The 17037-nt window shown below is 46.2% G+C and overlaps 1 protein-coding gene across 2 annotated transcripts; it reads right to left on the bottom strand.

Annotated features, from left to right (window-relative positions):
- Positions 1 to 4743: 4743 nt before the first annotated feature.
- On the bottom strand, positions 4744 to 16702 carry CCR7 (C-C motif chemokine receptor 7). 2 transcript variants are annotated; one of them, XM_065422724.1, is made up of 3 exons: positions 16611 to 16702; positions 9375 to 9424; positions 4744 to 5811 (listed from the first exon to the last, which is right to left on the bottom strand). In XM_065422724.1, exons 1-3 carry the CDS (start codon positions 16618 to 16620, stop codon positions 4744 to 4746), a joined length of 1128 nt encoding a protein of 375 aa, XP_065278796.1. In that variant the 5' UTR covers positions 16621 to 16702. The 2 variants fall into 2 exon arrangements, with proteins under 2 accessions (XP_065278796.1, XP_065278795.1); XM_065422723.1 differs by lacking the exon at positions 16611 to 16702 and having other exon boundaries at positions 9375 to 9488.
- Positions 16703 to 17037: the final 335 nt, after the last annotated feature.

Below are 17037 nucleotides of genomic sequence, written 5' to 3'. Positions count from 1 at the left end.
GAGAATCAACATGGCTTTGGTGAGGCAGGATTTTCCTTTACAAATCTACTAGAATTCTTTGAGGGTGTTCACAAACATGCGGACAAGGGCAATCGAGTGGATACAGGGTAGTTGGACTTTCAGAAAGCCTTTGACAAGGTCCCTCAATAAAGGCTCTTTAAGCAAAGTAAGGAAGCAAACAGTAGGAATACATGGTCCGTTTTCACAATGGAAAGAGGTAGATAGTGGGGTCCCACAAGGATCTGTACTGGGACCAGTGCTGTTCAACGTACATTCAAGGAGTAAACAGTGAGATGGCAAAGTTTGCAGGTGATACAAAATTAATCAAGATAGTTAAGTCTAAAGCTGATGTGAAGAGCTACAAAGGGATCTCACAAAACTGGACAACTGGGCAGGAAAATGGCAGATGGAAATTCAGTGTTGATAAATGAAAGGTAATGCACATTGGAAAACATAATCCCAACCATAGATACAAAATAATGGGGTCTAAATTAGCTGTTACCACTCAAGAGCGAGATCTTGGCGTCATCACTGATAGTTCTCTGAAAACATCTACTCAACATGCAATAAGCAACAGAGAGTCCTGTGGCACCTTTAAGACTAACAGATGTATTGGAGCATAAGCTTTCGTGGGTGAATGCCCACTTCGTTGGATGCATGTGACATTCACCCACGAAAGCTTATGCTCCAATACATCTGTTAGTCTTAAAGGTGCCACAGGACTCTCTGTTGCTTTTTACAGATCCAGCCTAACACGGCTACCCCTCTGATACTCAACATGCAATGGCAGTCAAAAAATGGAACAATGTTTGGAACCATTAGGAAAAGGATAGATAAGACAGAAAATATCATAATGCCATTATATAAACCCTGGTATGCCCACAACTTGAATACTATGTGCAGTTCTGATTGCCCTATCTCAAAAACATATTAGAACTGGAAAAAGTACCAAGAAGGGCAACAAAATGAGTATGGGTATGGAATGGCTTTCAGAGGAGGAGAGATTAAGACGACTGGGCCTAATCAGCATAGAAAAGAGATGACTAAGAGGAGATATGATAGAGATCTATAAAATCATGCATGATGTGGAGAAAGTGAATAGGGAAGTGTTATTTACCCCTTCACTTAACACAATGAAATTAATAGGATGTAGGTTTCAAACAAATAAGAGGAAGTATTTCTTCACACAATGCACAGTCAACCTGTGGAACTCATTTCAGGGAATGTTGTGACAGCCAAAATATAACTGGGCTCAAAAAAGAATTAGATAAGTTCATGGAGGATAGGTCCATCAGTGGCTATTAGCCAAGATGGTCAGTGATGCATCCCCATGCTCTGGGTTTCCATAGACCTCCAACTTCTAGAAGCTGGGACTGGATGACAGAGGATGGATCACTCAATTGCTCTGTTCACTCCCTCTGGCACTGGGCTAGATGGACCATTGGTTTGACCCCATATGGCCATTCATATGTTGTTCTTATAAGACTTGATAAAATTGCAATTGCATTTTCTTGGTGAAATAGTTTTTGGTTGGTTGGTTTTTTTTAAATGAAAAATGAATTAGCTTGAACATGTTTAGCCAGAAAAAGCGTAGGGTTTGTCTCCACAAATGATTTGCAGCAAGCTGTAGCGTGACTCTACCCAGCACTTGTCTGCCACAGACTGACTGTTGGCGTAGGCCTTGCTAGTGCATGTTAACCATTTGTTAATGTGCTTTGATCTAGTCCCATTTCAAAGAGGATTAGATCAAAGCATATTAACAAACTGTTAATGCAAATCAGCAGAGTGTACTTGAACAAATTAGTCCACAACAGATTAGTGCAGGGAAGATTCACACCCCAGGTCCCCATAAATGAATTGTTTGTATAGACAAACCCTGTTTCTGGGCAGTACAGCCTTACAGAATACATTCATGTACAAATTCACCTCTTGTTCTACATATAGCAACTTTATATATCTGAATATACAGTACAAGTCTATCCTATTGATGCACCAAAATAAGACCCTGTATTAGATGAATTCCTTGCTCTGGCAAACACGTTGAGAGATGATTGGTAGCTTTCCTGAATAAGGAGTGCCGGATCAAACCAAAAAACCTAAATATCCAGTGTGTTAGTTCACAGCCCCCGTTACTTAGGGGTAGTAAGAAAGCAGTGCTCGTACAAGAGACATGGGCACCATGAAACACTATAAACAATCAGCTAGGATTGTATAATCCTAAATACATCAACTTTGCAGAGCAGAATTTGTTTTCTCCTTTAAGGCAGTGTATCCTTTACTGGACTCTCTTGCCCCCGATCAAAAGCTTCCAAGAGGGTTATTTTTATAGTGGACTATTGTGTAGCAGGTGAAGAAGGATCAGCTAGAGGCTGTTTGGCTTCTTGGCTGGGAGGGCAGAATTTGTGTTTAGTGTGCCAAGAGGATGGGAGTTAGGAGCTTCCTTCTGTGTCACTCGGATGTCGTAAAATGCCCCCTGCCACAGACGCTGGGGTACTGCCAGGACCTTTTGCCCTTGGTATCTGGTTCAAGGGAGACCTGTCTCTGTGTGCTTTAGTGATGACAGCTCTGTAGTCAGAACAGCTGCAATGGCAGATTGAATTACGGAGACGCCCACTCAATTGACATTCAGCCATCCCATGACAGCAATTCCCAGGATGGTCCTCCACAAGTTTGAGTCCCTCAGGTTTCCACTAAATGCACCAACGGGCATTACACTCTGGGCTTCTTTTCCATGTCTTAGTTTACATGACAGTAATCTATTGCTTAGCTGCCACAGACACATGGCTGGCTGTCTGTCACTTTTAAATCCAACTGTAACGAAGAGCACCATTAATAGCACTGACTGTCTGAATGTAAGATGCACTTTCAGGAGTTTATGGAGGTTTATTTTTTAAAATTTCCCTTGCGTTATCAAAAGGCACCTGTTACAGCTTCTTCGAGGGAAAAGTGAGCTTGGGTGGGGAACTCACATCTACGTGTTCCTCTATTAAACTGAGGTCAGCAAGTGAGAATAAAAAACGCTGCTCCTTGAGGAAAACCTGCCTCCCATCTCATGAAAAGCCTGAGCAGCCTTTATGACAGGCTCCAAAGACTGGCGTCCATGAGCTGTCAAACCAAGGTCAGAAACAAATTCCAGGTCAGAGCCCTCCACTGAGAAATATATATTATAGAGCTATAGGGGCCCTGGACTCATTCCTGCTAAACACTTTGGCCCAGTCCAGCGAAATGCTTATTACCCGTGTGCTTAAAGTCAAGCATGTGAGTAATCCTATTTGACTTCACTGGGGCGGCAGGGGCTGGGGACTATCCGGGGTGCTTAAAATTAAATACATGCTTAAGTATCATGATAGATTGGGGCCAGAGTACTTTGCCATTTTCAGGATCATGCAGTAATGCCCCAGATGTTCTCAACTGGTAGTTTACAAACACTGAGGGCTTGTCTACGCAGGGACGCTCAGAAAAGTAAATCCAAATTAACGAAAGGTGTGAATTTAAAGCACATTAGTTCAACTTCATTAATGAATTAAATCAAATTAAGGCCACTTTAATTTTGAAGCGTCCACACAGGGATTTAATGTGGTTTAACTAATCCACTTTAAAATTCACACTGTTAGTTAATTTGGATTATTTATCTGGAGTGTCCCCTTGTAGACAAACCCTCTCATTCAGTACTGAAGTGGCCTTGGTGAAGTTTAGCTTAATTCTCTGCCATAGTGAAGAGGCTGCCTCCAATGATGCACAAGCCCTAAACCAGTGGTTCTCAGACTTCTGTACTGGTGACCCCTTTCACACAGCAAGTCTCTGAGTGCGACACCCCCTTATACATTAAAAACACTTTTAAATATATTTAACACCATTATAAATGCAGGAGGCAAAGCGGGGTTTGGGGTGGAGGCTGACAGCTCGCAACCCCCCATGTAATAACCTTGCGACCCCCTGAGGGGTCCCGACCCCCAGTTTGAGAACCCCTGCTCTAAACCATATGGAACTATATAGGCAAAATCCGAAATCTCAGCACAAGCAAAGTGCGTTGAAAGCCATTGTTTCCCCCAGCAAACTTTCGAGATTTTGCATTAACAGTGACTGTTATCAAACTTATTCATTTTAAAAATCTGTAGTTTTAGGGTTAATTATGCAACTCTGACTTTTGGAGTGAAGAGGAGGGAACTGGGAGTAGCATGCTAGGGATACTGATTCATTCCAGCATTCAAGCAACTAAAGCCTAATCAAGAATCAGAAGTCAATGCTAGCTTATACCATGTATTGTGGTGAGCTTGGAGTTTGAGGCACGGCTTGGTCCCATTCTGTCTTACTAGCTGGATCAGTGCTACAAAGTGTGTGTGTGTAAGAGAGCAAAATGCAGTCTTGTTAAATGCGGCATTCAAAGCAAGGAGGTGCTCCGGAGAGCTCAGCTGTAACACACATAAGAAAAAGGTTTTTATATGGGAGCAATGAGGAATGATGCCCAAATGGAATTGAGGGGAAATGGAACAATTAACACGAGGTCTAATTGCCCCCCAGCTTAGTACTTTGTTGTAGCCTTAGCGGAGTCTCTCCCACATGGAGTACTGTAGACCTACCTGGATTTCCTGAAATGTGGGGGAGTTAACAGGTTTTGTTCTGCACTGATACAGCTCTCTGGCCAAGGTGAGGCTGGCCCTGCTCAAATCAGTAATTCAAGATGGCTGCAAGATGCAGGACTACCCCAGCCTTGGCCCAGTCAAAGCAGGCACAGAACACCCCTCACGGTGAGAAAGTGGTGGTTGTCTCGGTCTCCATAGCAAAGGAGAACCGCCTGTTCTCCCGGCAGCTCGACAGATGCCAGAGGCGCTCCTGGCTCAGGCAACCCAGCTCCTTGAGAAGCTTGAAGAGGTCGTTGCGGAACTTGACGCCAATGAAGGCATAGAGGAAGGGGTTGAGGCAGCAGCGGAAGCAGGCCAGAGTGTAGGTCACGTCGTCTGCCACGTCAAGCTGCTTACTCTTCTCGCACAGGCTGTCAGTATTGTTGAAAGCTGAGATGGTCTTGGCCAACATGACGCCATTGTAAGGCAGCTGGAAGACGACGAAGACTATCACCACAGCGATGATGACCTTGATGGCCTTGTTCTTCTCAAAGTTACGGGCCTGGAGCAAGGTCTTGACGATGACAAAGTAGCAGAAGGACATGACCAACAGGGGGACTAGGAAGCCAAAGACCATCTGGGACACTTTGATGCCAGTGTCGAACTTGTGCAAGTCGGTGGTGGCGATGATGGAGCAGCGGGGGGTCTCGGATGCGTTCACTCCACTGTGGACCAGTTCTGGGATGGAGAGGACAAAGGCCAGGATCCAGATGGAGAAGCACGTGATCTTGCTGATGAAGATCATGCGGGAGCGGAGACGGTGGGCGGAGGCGGCCTGGACGATGGAGAAGTACCTGTCAATGCTGATGGCCAGGAGCAGCAGCATCCCGCTGAAGAAGCTCATCTTGCAGATGCAGTAGACGGCTTTGCAGGCAAACTCCCCAAAAAGCCAGTACTTGGCTGCGCTCGTGGCCCAGAAGGGGAGCGTCAGCAGGAAGAGGATGTCCGCTAAGGCCAGGTTCAGCAGGTAGATGTCGGTCATTGTCTTGAGCCTCTTGAAGTAAATGTAGGTCAGCATCACCAGCCCGTTCCCCAGGAGCCCAACGAAGCAGATGAGTGAGTACATAGCTGGGAGGAATGCGGCGCGGAAGCTCCGGACCTCAGCCTTCTCACAGAGCGTCTCAAACATGTTGTAATCGACAGTCATGTTGGCGTCATAGTAGTCAGTGACATTGTTGCCTGTGCACAACTAGAAGGGGAAGGAAACAAACATGCTCAAGGCCTTACCCTGCAATGAGGCAGATCCCTGGTAAATAACTCATTGCAGGAGCGCGGCCTGAACTGGGAATGTAAAGTGAGTAAAACCACCAAGCCTCCAAAAGCAGAGAAATCCCAGATCACTTCCAAGCCTTTCCCTGGCAAGCATCATGAGCAGAGCTGGTCAGAGCTTTTCAGTCAATTTTTTTTTTTTTTTTGGGATGAAAAATGGAAATTCTATAGGAAATGCTGGAGTTTAACTAAATTTTTTTCATGTTTTTGTAGAAAAACCAGAAACCTCAGAAAAAAAAATTCATACTTATTGGAACAAAAACGTTTCCTGACCAGCTCTGGTCACAAAGAATTTTCTGCCTTTCCTCCTTGAATGTTCGCTCACACCACTTCCCTTAAGATAATGGGAAGTGCATATAAATGCTGGGAATAACAAATGACATGGAACAGACAGAGCGGTGCCATTTAATAATAGCTGGCTTTTATACATGGGGCCCTGATCCAGGATGGGGACCCTAGGCACAACCATAAATACATACAATTAAAATTATATAGTGGCTTTTGAACTTTTGGGGGATTCTTAGTGATGAAACTGCTAAACGAGAGTGATTGCAGGAGGTAAAGCAAGAAATCACTCTCGTTTAGCAGTTTCATCACTAAGAATCTCCAAAAGGTTCAAAGGCCACTATGCTTCAGGGGAGAAACAGAAGCAGTATCATGAAACACACAGCAACACGTCAGGGTAGAAAATGTATGCAATAGACCCTGTAAATCAGTGATTCTCAAACTTTTGTACTGGTGACCCCTTTCACATTGCAAGCCTCTGAGTGCGACACCCCCCTTATAAATTAAAAACATTTTTTAATATAGTTAACACCATTATAAATGCTGGATGCACAGTGGGGTCGGGGGGGGGGGGGGGGCTGACAGCTCACGACCCCCCCATGTAATAACCTCACAACCCCCTGAGGGGTCCCCACCCCCAGCTTGAGAACCCCTGCTGTACATGGAATGTAACGACCCAAGTGAGCCTAGCCAGGAAACATCAACATCCCTGTTCTCAAAGTGTCCTGTAGGTTCTTCAGAGACTCCCCCAAGGGATAGACTTTTGGATAAAATTAGAACTGATCTTGACAGGTCCCTAAAGGCCAAACAAAACTGAACCTTAATTTGAGCAGTTCAAACTTTGGTTGGCGTAACACTTCATCGACAGGCAACTCTGCAAGGGGGAAGCAGCTAATTACTGCAAGAGCGAAACTGATCCTGTGAGGCTTCCAGCCCCATATGCCAGGGCTGAGAGCCCTGAATCAGTTGTGGACGTGTTTTTTCATCCACATCCTTTGAAGGCAGTCAGTTGCTAATATCAGTGTGGCCTCTGCACCAATGGGAATGTTGCCCTCGTGAGCAGAAGACCTGCTGGCACGAGGTGAATTTGCAGAAAGACCTGAGGGGTGGCATTAGTCCAGACAAGCTGGCCAAAGCTTCCCTTGACCAAGAAAGCAGCTGGATGCTGAAGAGGGAGTTGGATTCCTTATAGATATTCAGGTGAGACGGTCAGACTGGCACTGCCCACAGCTCCTTCCTTAAAGAGGCTCTTGTTTCAAGATCTGCGCTCAGTGGTGCTGCCTGGAAGATTTTTTTTAAAGTTTCAGCCCATGGTGTATTAAAATGTTGGTGTGTTTTTTTAATTTAATCTGTGTGCAGGTGTGCTTTGAACTACTAGACTCCTCGCTCTGCTGGGACCGAATTTCAGTGGCCCTCTAGTCATCTCACTAAAATGGAGCGTATTGTAGAAATGCCAGCATGCACACCGATTGAATTACAAAGCAACATTTGAATGAACCACAGTCACTTCACTGATATGGAATGTAGACATGGCGGCATTGCCAATCACAAGTGTTCAAAAATTGAGTCAGGTCCCCCCAAAATCATGAGATTGGCTTCAATATGGGGAGGGGTGGGGGGGAATTAAGGTTCCTATTTGATTTCTGGTTTTTGGAGCCTTGAAGGCTCACATTGTCAAGCTTTCCTCACCAGCCAGAAGGATTACAAACATTGGCTTTTTAAAAACGAAAGCGGAAATGCTCACACGATTCCATGATGCCGGAGCCGTGAGCTTCATGATAGAACTGTGAGAGTAGGCAACGCTGAGACAGCACTGGAAGCCCAGCTCTCCTTAGATGCTTTCTGGCTCTCCTAGATCCCAAGGCTAGATGGGTGCACTGTCATCTAATCAGACCTCCTGTGTAACACAGGCCAGAGAACTTGCATAAAACAATTGCTACCCTTGCTCTCCCTGTTATGAGTAAGCCTGTGAAGTAGCAGAAACGAAGAACTTTGGTGTGGTTGTGGACAGGGCCCCTGGGGGATGACATGACTGGGGCCCCCCACCTCAATGACTTTCTGTACTAAAACAATAAGAGAGGGGCACTACAGCCCAGACAAAATCCAGTGAGTGAAGCTACCAGGAAATGAGAGACACTTTCTCACTCAGAGTCTCCTACTGCTTAACTCAAGTTCTGTTGCTGCTGCTTCTCTCTCAACTTGCCAGACTAGAGTAGCCTAAAGAGCAGCATGAGCTTGTGATAGCTGCACCCTGCTTTAATCTGTGCCATTAGTCTCTACTACCCTCCCTTCCTCTCTGCTGTATGCAAAGATGAAAGGCTTCCCCTCTGGGTGGCATCTGCCTGTCTTATCGCCATGAATCTTAGCATACTCTTCGTTGCTGCCAGGCTTGGCTTTCACCACATCCTGCACACAATCTGAAGCCCTGCTAGGAGTGAAAGGGGAAAGAAACCCACCGCAAAACCTTCCTTGTTTCACAGAGCCCCTTGCAGAGTGATACTGTGGGGCGGATGAGGCATGCTCCCAAAGATGCAGCAGTCCTAGAGTACAGCTGGTCCTGGCACAGAGCTCGCTAGCAGGTCAGAATGGACAGTTCAGTAATGCTAGATTCTTTTACGTTTCCCTTTTCCAGCTCTAGTTTTACTCTGAATTGGAGGAAGAGAATGAAGGAGGCGTTCATGGCAGATGAGGAACTCTTCCTCCTCCTGCAATGTGCCACTGATCAGGCCCCAATCCTGCAGCCCTTTCTCACATGAGCAAAGGCTGCAGTATCAGGTCACTATGACCAGATTTTTCCAAAGAGCTCAGCACCCAACAGGTGGGAAACCTGGCCATTTGTTTAGGTACTGAAATGGGAGCAAGACTGTCGGTACGGAAGCCCTTCTGGACATCCCAGCCTTAATGGTCACTTTGCATTACGTTCATTATCTTTAGTTCTTTCTTTCTTTCTTTCTTTCCTCAGATCTCACTGGCCCTGGACGGATAATAATTCAGATAGTTGTTCTGTGAATTCTCCCCACTTTGCTCTAGGTGGCCACCTGAAAACCCTTTAGGATTCTAATATGAAAAGTAGTTTCTATCAGAATCACTTTTGCTGCTGCTTTATCTATCAAAGTTATCCGTACCGTCACCTCTACATTCAGTGCATGAACACAGCTAGATTTCAACCAAGTCCCTTTTTTGTTTTTAACTTCTTACCTGGAAAATGAAGGGAAGACTCAAAACAGCTGTTACCTTCACCTGTTTACCTAGAGAAGGAGGAAGCCCAATATTAATGGTTGCCATTAAGAGGGGTTCCCAGGTAATGTACATTTGTCCTGGAAATAAAGTTTGAAAATGGTCTCCAAGTTTTAACATAATACATTGCACTGCTATAGCGTCTCTCACCCATGAATCCCAAAGCATTTGACAAACCTTATTAAGCCTTGCACAGATGGATAAACTGAGGCATAAAAAAGAAGTTAAGGTCCAGATGCTCAAAGGTCTTTATGTCCCTAATTCCCACTGAAATCAGTGAGAGGCGCCTAAAGACCTTTGAGTTTCTTGGCTTACGTGACAAACCCCAAGTCACATAGCAAGTTAATATAAAAGCAAGAAATAGAAACCAGGTGAATGAAGTTAAAGACAGTTAACTTGTGCTTGGTTTATCACGATGTCTGGTTTATTTTTAGTTATTTCTTTACAAATAGCCTCTCTCGCTTGCAGGGGACGAGGACACAGTCAGCAACCAGCCATGCATAGCTCATACATGCCTCTTAATTGTGGGCTAAAGCTTACTTAATGTGAATTTAAAAAAGTATAGCTGTGTCTGTGATAAATTTGGCCTAGCTGTTCCCTGACAGAAGACTACAGAGCAAAGAACTGAGCTCACCTACAGGATACAGTTGACTGAAGCGGGCTGAAATTTATTATAGTTTTCTAAGTGTCAGAGCTGACTTATGCTTTGAACTCAGAGATGCTGCCTGCTGAAGACAGGGAAGGAAAGAGTAAATTCAGAGCCAGGAGTGATGTGCTAGAGCAATCGCAGACAAGCAGCTCTTCCTCCTGTGGTTAGCGAAGATGCAGAGGCCAGTGAAAGCATTTTGCTTTCCGCTGTTTAAAACAGACTCCGGTTTCTTACCTCAGCCTCCAGTCATCAGCTACCTAGGTTAGAAGTTGATCCTGCAAGCCGTGAAAGTCCTCAGTTCCCTCTGGCTCTGAGGGGAGCTGTAGATGCATCCCATCTTGGGAGATACGTGGCCTCTTGGGGTTTATCTACACAGCCCATGGCAGCGAGCCCCTGCCCAGGGGCTCCTACTAGTGCTCTACTGTGTAGACAGTGCTGTGGAGTTGCAGCCCTGGCTCTGAAGCCCAACTTGTTTGCTAGGACATCTGCAACCCCCTAGTAACATTTAGCACTTGCTTCACACAGGGATCAACCAAGTAATGACCCTGAGAGACAGACCCCATCTTACCAATGGGGAAATTGAGACACAATAAAGTCAAATGATTTGCCCAAGGTCGCTTAGCAAGTCACTGGCAGAGCCAGTGATGACCCATTGGTTCACAGCCCTTTGTTTCTTCCATAGGCTATGCTGCCTTTGTACTTTAAACCCATTCATTCCTGAGTTTGAATTATTCATTCACTCCCATTGTTGTTACCACCCTCCGCGGTGTTCAGCTCTATTTTTTCTCGGATTGCTGGCTGTTGTCTCTCTGCAGTGCCTTTGCAATGCCAGTTTGTGCCGGGTCTCAGCTCTAGGAAGCTCTTGTGCAATTGCTCCTATGCATTGGGAGAATTGAGATCCATTATTTCAGGAGTCTGTTGCCACACTGCCACCTGTAGGTCCTAGGTCTGTAGTATAGGTAATGGCATTATTCAGATCAATGGTTAGCTCAGTATTGGGTGACAATCAGCAAAGATGTTGTAGATTGTTTCATGCTGATGTGAGACCAAAGGAGGCCTAGTCTTCCTATAGAGCGATGAGAAAGTCATGGTTCTCTTCCTCCTAGAGCCTTCTGTGAACTTACCACAAAGTTTCTCAAAAGTCTAGGCCTTGGCTGGAGATGGGACATTGGCAGGGAGGGCCAGGGCTCCGAGGTGGCACAGAGCTCTCTCCCTCTCTCTCAGGGGCTTGGCTGGTTGGTGCTCCCATGCTCAGGGTCTAGCAGATCGCCATATGTGGGGTTGGGAAAGAATTTCCCCCCAGGTCAGATGGGCAGTGACCTTGGGAGTTTTTCACCTTCCTCTGCAGCATGTAGCTGTGGGTCACTTGCCAGCTTCTGTCATCAAACGTCTGATATAACTGTGTGTTGTGCACACACCCTTCCCTCCCGCAGGATCCAGGACAATCCCCGTCTGGGGGGTCCTAGACATAATACAGAAGCACAGACACTTTGGTCTCCATCTGTTTCTTTGACCAAACTACATGGGGTATCAGGGAAAACTGCCAGAATGGATCAGACCAGTAGCCCATTCAGTCCGGTATCCTATCCCTGACAGTGGCCAGGGCCAGATGTTTCCAAGGATGAAGTGTAACACCTCCTCCCACCAAAACTGGCAGCAGGAACAACTTCGCTCACCACTGAGAGCTGCTACCCCTCACTGAGAGCTACACCACCGCATATGGGGCAGGAAACCTGGAGGGTGCCCACCATCAGTTGAAACAGCTGGTGGAATTTAGTGAGGCAGAATCCAGTTACCTGGCTTTGGAGGGGACACGGAGGCAAACACCCCAACTCTTCCCAGAAGCCCAGTGGGATCTTTAGTGATTAGTGAGGCCTTTGTCTTTTTTTAATCTCCTCCAAGACCGCACCTCCTGCAGCCTCCTAGCACCAGGTTAAGGCAGGAGTTCAGTAATTTAAAGGGCACTGCATCTCTCATCCAACCGCTGACCAGATCTGCCCGCACTTAACCTCTGAGTGACAACATCACAACCCCACAGTGGTCTGGTTTTCGCTTTGGAGAGTGATACTGAACTGAAAACAAAAGTGACTCAACTAACCATTTTTGGATAGCTCATCTACATAACTTTTCTTTAAAGAGCCCCTGTTTTGCTTTCTTTAGAAGTTTTCAGTGTTACTTGATTTCCAGTCCCAAGAAAAACTGCTTAACTCCCTCCCCCCTCCCCCCCCCCCCCCCCCGGGCAGTTGACAAGCCAGAAAGGACTGACTAAGGAGACAACTTCTTCCTACCTGGCTTTCCCTCATCAGCTTGTTGAGTGAGTCCCATTCTAAGTGTAGTGGGCACGAGAGCCCACTGCCCTATCTCGCTAACACCACTGCTGGGAGCCAAGCTTTCCAAAGAATTGGGGAGAGATGAAGTGGCTGGCAGGAGCGGAGTAGAAATGAGCCAAACAGCCCCTTGAACTCTGGAGTTTCATGGGCATGTTTACGCCAAAAAAAAAAAAAAAAAAGTCTTGTGGTTCTTCTTGGTTCTGGGTATTTTCCTAAAGTTTCATCTCTCAAAATACTAATAGAAAATCCCCCCTTGAAAGTCCCCGTAACAGCAAAACTCACAACCATGCTAAATAAATAAAAAAATATCCAGGGCAGGGAACTAGTTCAGACATGGGGTCCAGTGCCCCCCTCCAGGTCCTTTGGCTGTTTTCTGTACATGCTCTTCAACCACTCTGTTTTTCAAACGCACCAGAAGACCTGCACAGAGAGACTTCCAGCTCAGCCTGGTTCCTCTCCTAGATGAACATGGGAGCTGCGATTTCCAGCTGAGACCATCTCATCATGGTCCCTACCAGCCTAGCAGTGGGGAGGTGGGTCCCAGCTGAGAGCTCCTCACTCCTTCTGGAGACAAGGTAGGATGCTAAAAAATGCTTAGCATTGGCCCCTCTCTGCTCCCATTAAGTCACTGGCAAAATGCCCATTAATTTCAGGGGGCATGGAGGTAGGCATGAGTGCTTTAGGCTATTTCCCCCCCACGTATTCATTATGCTCTGGATCGTCTCATTGCACAAGGGGACAGATCTCAAGCCAGCTCAGGGAAGATTCTGCAGCAGGAGGAAAAAAGAGGCATTTGTGTTCAGCTGCACAACCTATGCAGAAGTAAAGAGATGGAATGAGGAACAGGAAACTTTAGGCTGAGCATCAAAGAAAACGCTTCCAGACCATGGCATGTATTTGGCTATGGAACAGCCTCCCAAGCGAAGTAGCAGAAACCCCATCAACTGGGGCATTTAAACCTAGACCGGATGCAGCCCTGCAGAATGGACCAGAAAACCATCCTACACGGACTCTTGCACAATGAACCACAAGTGACCTAACAGGTCTGCTCCATCCTCACCTGCTATGAATCTAGGACTCATAGATTGGGGTGGGCTAAACTCTCATCCAGAGATGGTCGTTTTACACCCATTTTGCACTGTAAATGGCTGCACCAGGTGCAGGGTAACGGAGTTGGCGATGCCACTGGATTTTCAGAAGATGGCTGGAGAAGACTTTGAACAGTAGCAGCAACAGACCCAATAAACTCAGCAGAAAACCTGCCTGGCTCTTATAGAGGAGAGTCTACTCTGGGGCTATGGCCACAGGCGAATGATCCTCTCGCACTAGCCAGAAATACAGAACCTGAGTTTCAAAGTCAGGGACCTAAACCCACATTTAGACGAAGGGCACATTTACACGGCAAGTTCATGCAGTGCGGTCAGGCAGACGCATGGTCGATTTAATCTAGCTAGTGCGGGTAACAAGACGAGTGAAGATGGAGCCGTACAGGATTCAGTGTGGGCTAACCACCCCAATACAAGCCCATTGGGGACCCTGGGTACATACCCTGGAACTGTCATGAGCTGAAATCCATGCCGCCACATCTGCACTACTATTGTCCTCATTAGCTAGATTAAAACTGGCACGGGTAGGCATAACTGTGTGACCAATCGTACCTTCGTGTGCGGTGTAGACATACCTACGGGCTAATGCAATGTGTGTTTGTGGGCTTATCTTCATGTGCAGTGCTGCTGTAGTGCTTTAGTGAAGACACGACTACACCAACGGGAGAGCTTCTGTTGACACAGCGCTGTCTACACCAGGGGCCAGGTTAGGATTGCCAACCCTCCAGGGTTGTCCTGGAGTCTCCAGGAATTAAAGATGAGTCTTTCATTAAAGATTATGTCATGTGATGAAACTTCCAGGAATATGTCCAATCAAAATTGGCAGCCCTAGGCCGCCAGGTTGGTATAACCATGTCGTTCAGGGGTGTGGATTTTTCACACCCTTGAGCCACACAGTTATACCGCTGTAAGTCTGTAGTGTAGACCTGGCCTGGGTTTCAGATAGGGTGCCTGCTAAGGCAGAAGCTGCTTCTGACGCCCCCCTCACTCTCTTCAAACTCTGTGACCTTCATGGAAACAACCAGTTTCTGAGAAAGAATGGTTCATCATCACTTATTAGCATATTTAGTCTCTCTCGTGGAGGTGTTAGTGCCCATAGCTCCCCTCTCTCTCTCGTTCTGTCACTCAGCTCTTGCCATCAAGGCCTAGTTCCCTCATTTCAGTAGCGAAAAAGACCAGTCAGGCAAAACTGGGCCTTTCATCTCAGGCACTCGCAACACATTGTGATAGCAGCAAGAAATAAACTCTCTTTCCCCACCCCCTCATGGAAATTGTGAACCGAACGAGAGGGCTGCAGAGATAAACAGATTAGCAGAAAACTCATTCTAAAAAAGAGTAACTCGTGTTTTCTGCCATAAGCGCTGTGTCAGTAATAACCACTAAGCCCCAGGCTGAAAAAGCACTTGAGCATCGGAGTAGTCCCAGTGGCTCCAATTGTGCTGGTGGTAAAGTTAAGCATGTGCTGAAGTGCCTTGCGAGATCAGGTCCTAAGTCCCTTGAGCTGGAGTTTGCTACCTTTACACAACTGAGCAGGGATTCGTAATGTGAGTACATTTTGCAGTCTAGGGTTTCTAATCCGTAATCTAATGTCTTGTAGGCTTTCACAGGGCATGGACAATGAGGTGACCTCCCTGTCGTCCCCCCATATTTAGTTAAGCGGAATGGCATTCTGCACCTCTTTCCTTTCCCCGCCATGCCAAGGCTCCGGATCCTCTATCCCTGAACAGCACTGGCCCTACTCGAAGCACACGTGTTCCATGACAGCTGCCCTAGACCTTGCCCTACGTTTGCCCGTTTATTATTCGCAATCTATGTTCACTGTGGGCATGTGCTACTGGCGTTTCAAAAACTCCTTAGAGAGGAAGCATGGTCTTGTGATTAAGACTGGACTGAGATCTAGGAAACCTGGGTTTGTTCCCCAGCTCCACCACCTTCTCCCTGTGTGACCTTGGGAAAGTCACTTAATTTTTCTGCATCTCAGTTTCACCATCTCTGCAAAGGGGAACATACTTCCTTGCACCCACCGTTTCTCTGTCTTGCCTATTATGGGTGGGATTTTCAAAGAGTGTAAGGTAACTCAAAGATCCCATTGAAATAGTTAAGGGGCAGGGACTGTCTCTCTACGCATGTACAGCACCTACACAATGGGACTCATCTCAGCTGGGTGTCACGTTATTGATTTGAACTGGGACCATATAGAACATGGTTGCAACCAAAGTCCTGTAGTGGCACCAAATCTTGTATAAAGGGGGTCAAATGAGGTGTCTAAGACAAGGTAATAGTTTGCTGGTTATAATTATGCTGTCTATATGTGTGTATCAATTTTGTAGTTGAAGTTATGAATATTGGCTCTATACTGTCTGTATTTCAAACTTATGCTATGCTTCTGGGAAACTTCCCAGACAAGTTGGTGTTAGCTCTGCCTAGCCTGCTTGATGGCCCATTAAGGACCATCAGCTATACAACTGACCCATTGAGAGAAGGCAAATACGCCTTGCAACTCAGCAAAGTATGCAGGGACTGGCCCATGTGACTCCAGACTCCATTTTGCTATAATTTTCCACAGTAAGGACAAAGAGGTATTCTTACACCTGGAAAAGACTATAAAAGGCTGATACCTCTCCTTCATCTGGTCTTCAATCCTGCTTCTTACCTCTGGAGAAGCATTGTAAAATTATCCCCATTTCACACATAGGGAAATCAAGGCAGAGAGAGAGGAAGTGACTCACTCAAGACTGCACAGGGTGTCTGTGGCAGAGCCAGGAACAGAATCCAAACGTCCTCGCTCCTACTCAAATCACTAGAGTGTGTCAACGACACTCGGGAGAAAAGGTCCTCTTTGTCATTTAAAAATAGGAAAATTAAGTAGTTTTAAAAATCTGGTTAGCGAGATGGTTTCCCCTGTTTGTTTTAAGATGTGAAAATCGAGGAAAATTAAAACAATGTAAAAAGAATATTTTAAATAGAAATTAAAAAAAAAAAATTTCATTGTAATGCATGGCTGCTCCTTTCCTCTCAGCGTCATTTGCAATGACACGGGGAGCATCCCTAGTAGCGCAGATGAGAACAAGAGCATATGGGTATATCCAAAGGATGGGGAAGATGCACTCACCACTGTCCATGGTCTGCCTTCTGCTGGCGTTACAATCTCAGGGTGGGTGAAAGCACCATATACTCCAGTGTGGTGTCAGAGTGCAGCATTTCTTGTGAAGGGCCCCTTTTGGGGAACTCTGGCTTTTATACACGACATGCTTGGAGGCTGCTGAGATTTTGATCATGCTCCTCCTACCACCCCACTGAGCCATCCACACTACGCCTCTCGGGACCACAGCACAGAGTGCTTCCTGGTGCATTGCTATATTGCCGAGAGCGGAGCTCTCCCCAAACAGAGTTCGGTAACAGCAGAATCTGGCACAAGAGGATAGTGGCTGTATCCAAGAGGAGAGGGCTTGTTATTCCTTTGTTATTTCGCCTCCCTATAATTCATCCACACTGAGGTGAGAATAGACTGCAGTACATTTAGCACATCTACCAGAACC

Source organism: Emys orbicularis, chromosome 25, assembly GCF_028017835.1.
Source record: "Emys orbicularis isolate rEmyOrb1 chromosome 25, rEmyOrb1.hap1, whole genome shotgun sequence".
In the NCBI taxonomy this organism is placed as follows: Eukaryota; Metazoa; Chordata; order Testudines; family Emydidae; genus Emys; species Emys orbicularis.
The sequence above is the reverse complement of the archived record's forward strand: the minus strand, read 5'-3'. Positions and strand labels throughout refer to the sequence as shown.